The 6,094-nt window shown below is 39.0% G+C and overlaps 1 protein-coding gene across 2 annotated transcripts; it reads right to left on the reverse strand.

Annotated features, from left to right (window-relative positions):
* Positions 1 to 1,397: 1,397 nt before the first annotated feature.
* Positions 1,398 to 6,082, reverse strand: LOC139135846 (uncharacterized). 2 transcript variants are annotated; one of them, XM_070703599.1, is made up of 4 exons: positions 5,831 to 6,082; positions 5,070 to 5,681; positions 4,206 to 4,338; positions 1,398 to 3,064 (listed from the first exon to the last, which is right to left on the reverse strand). In XM_070703599.1, the coding sequence occupies exons 2-4, from the start codon at positions 5,391 to 5,393 to the stop codon at positions 2,769 to 2,771; spliced, it is 753 nt and encodes a 250-aa protein (XP_070559700.1). In that variant the 5' UTR covers positions 5,394 to 5,681; positions 5,831 to 6,082; the 3' UTR covers positions 1,398 to 2,768. The 2 variants fall into 2 exon arrangements, with proteins under 2 accessions (XP_070559700.1, XP_070559699.1); XM_070703598.1 differs by having other exon boundaries at positions 5,821 to 6,076.
* Positions 6,083 to 6,094: the final 12 nt, after the last annotated feature.

The following is a 6,094-nucleotide window of genomic DNA, read 5'->3' on the forward strand; positions in this document are numbered from 1 at the left end:
TAAAGGTTGAAGTAAATACTCATATAAAGTAACCGTCCGTTCATTATTTATGCATATCTGCTGGCAAACTATTTTTTGCCATTCTTGGCTGGATTTTTTCAAAGGTAACCTCCCGGAATCTTTTTTCCCGAAATCTTCCAAGCCCCTCAACAGGATATCATTAAGCAGTCGGTAGGCCGATTCAGAGATACTATAATACCAATATAGATTTTATCAAAACATTGTATTCTATTTTAAGTTTTGACGAAATCAAAGTTCAAGTTTGGAAGGGAATAAAGATTTGTTCCACTCCATTCATGTTACGATTAACAATCTTTTTTGCGTGCCCAGTGGGCTTTCCTTATTCTGCCAACGTAAAGCTCACAAGTTACGCTATCCCAATACAAAACACTCCAATTCTCTTTCTATGTTACATAATAAATTTTAAATTTTTCTCCTCGAACGAAAAATCTCAAAAAATCGGGTTTTTTCTCTGCCCATCCGCTTGGCTATTTCTCCATGTTGCCCTTTGCGAAATACATCAAATTCCCCGACCGTTGACGACCACGGAAGTTGCTTATTCAACCATCAAGAAATCGCTCGTTAACATCTTTCGCGCGAGAACGATGGCTGCAGTCCGCATTGTAACAACAACTACTTTGAAAACGAACGAAAGACAATTCACCACATCAAAAGGCTACCTAGGCGTTAGTAGGCAAGTAAGTTTACATTAATAATTATGATTGCGAAATATTAACATTTCGGCCCCTTATAAGTTTGGAGAAATTGGTTGATCCATAGAGGTATTTCATTTACCTCCATGTTTAGAGAGAGGACGATAAGGTGGACAGGTACTGATTATTTTTTACATTTCAGAATAGTGAAGAATGATGCAGGTAAATCTTTTACAAATGTAATGCTAGCTTTTTCAGTTTAGCATGGATTGTTATAAAGTTTGGTCGAAAATTCTTCCGGGTTAAGGTAGAACGCGCCTCATAGTAGGACAGATAGTCGGACTCTCAAATTTCTGCAATTCTTTTCTGATCTACCATTTGCGGGGGCTCATTTTACATGTAAAGCTCTTGGAGAAAAAATTTTCACCGACTTAGTTTTTCGAAAATCCAAAATTTAATTTTCCCCATAGAGTTAACACAGAAATGGCGGCCCATTTTAAATTTCAAATATCGCAAACGTTGGCTGATTTGTTTCGCAAGTTCCAAACAGTGCTTTTGAAAGAGTATTGTTGAAACATTCATTGAGGAGAGTTAATCAAAAGCTTAAGTCTTTCACCGTCGAGTCCATAATACCTTAAAAGAACAAACTCTATTTTGTACCGTTTTGATTACAAATTTGAATTTACCAAGTGACACTTCTAAATAGCCTGTTGCTCGAGATAAGTGCAAGCAACAATACTGGTATTCCGTGAGAAAAACATATTATGTATTTTATTGCAAATTTGAAGTTACCAGGTAACATTACTAAATAATCTGTTGCTCTTGTTAAAGTTTGTTTAGTTAGTGTATGCGACAAGATTCCACTCCTGCAGTAACATGTTTATCAAGAGAGCGATTCGAAAATCGAAATTAGTGAACAGTTATTTGAAGCATGACTGAATTCCTTTAAATTTTGTACCAGCTGTGTACGTACGTTTTTACAAATATTCTATTACAAATAAAAAAAACCAAAACTTATGCATGTATAAAATATGGATAACAATTGCTGTATTGATAATGTGACGATACAGGCAAGTAGATTAATGCAAATCTTTATTTTTTATCTGATTACATTCTGAGTTCAAATTCGCTGTAATTGTTAAATTCTTCAAAGTTCATATTGTTTCAAAGGGGCAGTATTGCATGATTTTTGTCTTTAGTCCAGTTTGACAACTTACAATGATTCGGATTATCGGCATTCGTAAAATACCATTCGTAGACACGTGCGATCGACAATGTCACTTCTAATGGTGATACATCATGATAAAAGTATCTTAATAAAAGTACAATTTCATCCTAATCTAACACAACAAGCTGCAACTTAACACCACTCTCATCAACCGCTACTAAAAACAATATCAGATGAAAGATGATCGACTTGTGACTGCGCTGCGATAGAACGTGTTTATCTGACGTCAGCAGCGCAGGTCACCATCGAAGTGTACGGGAATAAAAAAACCCGGTGCGTTCAAATAAAAGGAAAACCGTTCACTTTGTGGTGCATGTAAAGTGCATATGAATAGGTATAAGTCCCTTGGTGGAGGGACTGTGGAATAGGTATAACTCATGATTGTAAAATTGGGACTATTTTTGCTACAAAAGATTTTAATGGCACATGATTACAAGTTTTTGCCCATGAGGGAAGAAGTAATAATTCATTGTCGGGACACATCATGTGTGCCAGTAGCGGTGTCATGATTCAAGACTTAAGAACTTTAGCAGAAAATTAGTTTTTGGTCTCTTTTGGTACGATTCCAAACTGCAATTATTGCAAATGATATGTCTTTAAAGGGACGGACAGTGGCTGAATGCAATTATTGCAAATGATATGTCTTAGAAGGGACGGACAGTGACCGATTTCATGATTATAAATATTTGAAATGTGTTACAATTTATCAAGAGGGTAACTCTCTGTGAATAGCCGTAATGCATGAAAATCTGAAATTCACATATTTGGCAATAAAAGTATACAATCTCTACATATCAAGTGTGTAACAACGTCAACTTATCACTTTGTAGGCCTACGCCATCAAAACCTGCGCTTCCCGGCGTGTGCGGAGCAGTGAACTGCTCATTCTACTGTGCACCTTGATTAGCCGTGCCATCCATACCACTATCTCTTCTCTGCTTTAATATTTCTATTTGTTGGTGTAAAGCTTTGTTTTCAGTCCTCAACTCTTTGGCGATATCGACCAACAAGTCGATCAATTTGTTGAACTGATGTTCCGCCATTCCACCGGTCTGCGCTCCAATGGCATATGCCCGTTTCCTTGCTTCTTCTAGCTGTTCCTCGATGCGCCTCGCCTCCAATGAGTCATGTGACCCTTGAAAGTGTTTCTTGTCTGCAGAAAACTCGCTGTTCTTTATTGTATCTGAAATAATATGGTTGGTGAAAAGAGCTGTCAGTTTTTGTATGTTGTAATGATCATGAATAACATTGTTTTGCATGCTTAAACGAAACTATCGTATGCTGAGATGTCAGCTGTCTGCAGTCTTCCCATCAGCTGTTGAATACAATGAATGAAAGCTTACAGATAAATCAATAATGTACACTAAATACAAAATCACGGAGGCGAGTAACACCTCAGTAACGAAGGTAGGTGAATTTAAAGTTCAGAACATTTTTTCAAACGTGTAATTAATGCGAATAAAAACTATCTGGTTTTGCCATTGGGATTAATAAATTTTATTTAAACGCACACTTCCAATTTTAATTGATCACCATTGGATGGGTATATAGTGTTTGAGATGTCTCTCAAAAAAGATGAACAAATTAAACAAATCATTTGTTACGAAACATTCATTTGCCTTGATCTCGAAATGGCCTCGACCCGTGTACGCAATATAGCGGGAGTACCGCACCTGATTCCACTAAGTACAAGACGTGGTTACATTTATTGTCTCTAGTTTGCTTTTTTGTAAGCCTTACATGCGTTGAATTGGTTTCATTTGTCTCGTTGTCCGGTGCCGAGAAGCACAGTCCCTCGTGGGCTATTCAGCTCTGGGACTATTCGCCCCATCGTTTCTCGCTTTATGTACACTTGTCTATGGGGCGAATAGTCCAAGAGCTGAATAGCCCACGAGGGACTGTGCCGAGAAGCATATAGAAAGCCCCCCTCTACTGTCTATGCCAGAAGCGAAATATACGATCGGCCTAGAAGTGTGTAGAATTTTCATCTGCAGAATAGACAGACCATCGTGTACCTTGTGTTAAACCATAGACAGTAGTTTCTCTACTGTCTTATAAACACAATGATCCGCAGACAACGATTGCCTACTGTCCGGTCGATTACGCTCCGTATTTGCTCAATCATCAGTTTTACCAGTACTTTGAAGAAACGCGGCAAAGGCTGAAAGGAAAATAAAAAGGTTTAAAATCTCGCTCGAAGGCCGCGCCAAGCAATCTCGGTAGCGCTCTCGGTCTCTTTCATGCGTTCTCCTGCGGTCATCTGTAATATCGCGCTATACCACGAGAGGAATGACCTCGATTCACACAATGACGTATTTCCATACCTGAGTGGCCATGGTCCCGTTTGCTATTGTTGTCGCCAACACCATTGTTTTGAACGGCGTCCCAAGCCAAGATAAACGCAGCGATTGTCCAACTGCATTGTCTGGTAAACCAAATATCCCGGTGTAGGACTGACTGTGAAATAAATACGTTGTTCGTGTCAATCGTTGGTTAAATTGAAGGTAAATGCAGTGTTTGGTTCTATGAGTGTTACCTGAAGGCACGTACAACAATCGTGTCAATCATGCTTGTAACAGGACTATGTGGCTTTTAACAGGAAATGATCATTTTTGTGTTTCTGGATCTTTTATTCGACGTTTGAGATTATCCTTCTTAAATTTCGACCAACGCAATGCGTTTTGTGAAACATTTATTAGCTTTAATTTTAACATAGACCCTTGGGTTCTATGATTTCAAAGGATTAAATTTTAATGAACAAGACATTACACCCGGTATTCCACTCAAATTGTAATATAAGCATTTCAGCGTTGCAAGAGTTTCCTTGTCACCATTGACATTTTAGTTATTTATAGTTGTCTCCAAGATGACAGTCGCAGACTGATGTTTTTCTAACCTGGGCGAAACAACGAATGGTCATATTGTGGGCTAGCTGATAAACAAACTATAAGAACTGTATCGACTGGCCAATTTGTTATGTATTGAATTATTATAACGCTAATGAAATTGAAGACTGGTCTTTTGACAAAGCAAAGTGTAGGGATGAGAGAGAGAGAGAGAGAGAGAGAGAGAGAGAGAGAGAGAGAGAGAGAGAGAGGGGGGGGAGATGTAATCAAATTTATCATTAAAATAAAAAAGATACTTTTTGTTGCGTCTATGAGCATGTCTCAAAACTTTGACCAACTCACAACATCTTTCGTGAAATCCATCCACAGAGTGAGCGCGAGTTCGACTGCAGCGCCGACAAGGAGGACAGCGTAGATCTTCACTCTAGCCCTGGCTATCCTTGGCAACGTCGTGAAGACGTATGTCAGAACGATGGAGATCATGAAGTACCATATGGTGTGTGAATCGATGACTTGAAATGCAAGAACATCTTGAATTCTTCGCAATTCCAAAGTGAAATTGTTAGCCATTTCTACTACATCTATCGTCGTTATATTTTCACTCCTCTCATGGCGATGATGTCTCTCACTGTTCGGGCTACACTGTTCAAAATCCTCAAAATTCATTTTAACGACTAGGAAGGTCGGTTTGGGTGCGAATATCTTCGGTTTCCTTTACAGCACAGATAACATTACAGTTTGAATAATTACACTATACTCTTGTGTATAAGAGATCACCGCGTTTATTCAAGTCATCTGTGGCTAATAATATTAATACTCAAGCACACAATGACCTTTGCCCTCGCTTTAACACAAGCTTATCGCCATTCTGATTTCGAGTAGTACGCAGTTTTCATAACTTCGCGGGGACAATACTTGAGGTCAAGTCTCCTTTACCAAAAGGCAAATGCAGTCCTGCAATTAAATGCAACACACTGATTTTGAAAAAATGAAATGTCTTTTTGACGAACGAGTTCAGGAACCGTAAACTGACTGGGTTTAAAAAGTAAACAAAGTAAAACATGCGGTAAACGTCAGCCCAAATTAAACTTGCCCAGGGTGACGTCGTCTGCTTTTCAATGGTGTCCTTGAGTCACAGAGGGGTTGACTACACTTTCGCTGCCGCTAGAATCCGTCTTTCGACAATTCTGCCTGCTCCGACAACAAAATACGACGAAACTACCATTTGTTTCCAGGGCGATGTTTAGGTTACTCTGCTACTGTACTGGGCCCGCAGCTGTCGGTTGTCATGGTGAATTTAAAGGTACGCGTCGCCAGCCACCCAACTAAACGTCACGAATACACTGGAGTAAAGGAACGCAATGCAA

Source organism: Ptychodera flava, chromosome 6 (genome assembly GCF_041260155.1).
Source record: "Ptychodera flava strain L36383 chromosome 6, AS_Pfla_20210202, whole genome shotgun sequence".
Lineage (NCBI taxonomy): Eukaryota > Metazoa > Hemichordata > Enteropneusta > Ptychoderidae > Ptychodera > Ptychodera flava.

Coding starts and splice junctions, on each gene's coding strand:
- LOC139135846 (XM_070703599.1), bottom strand. CDS start 5,393: ATGAATTTTGAGGATTTTGAACAGTGTAGCCCGAACAGTGAGAGACAT. Junction 4,339..5,069: donor TGGATTTCACGAAAGATGTT/GTGAGTTGGTCA, acceptor TTTATTTCACAG/TCAGTCCTACACCGGGATAT. Junction 3,065..4,205: donor ACGGGACCATGGCCACTCAG/GTATGGAAATAC, acceptor ATATTATTTCAG/ATACAATAAAGAACAGCGAG.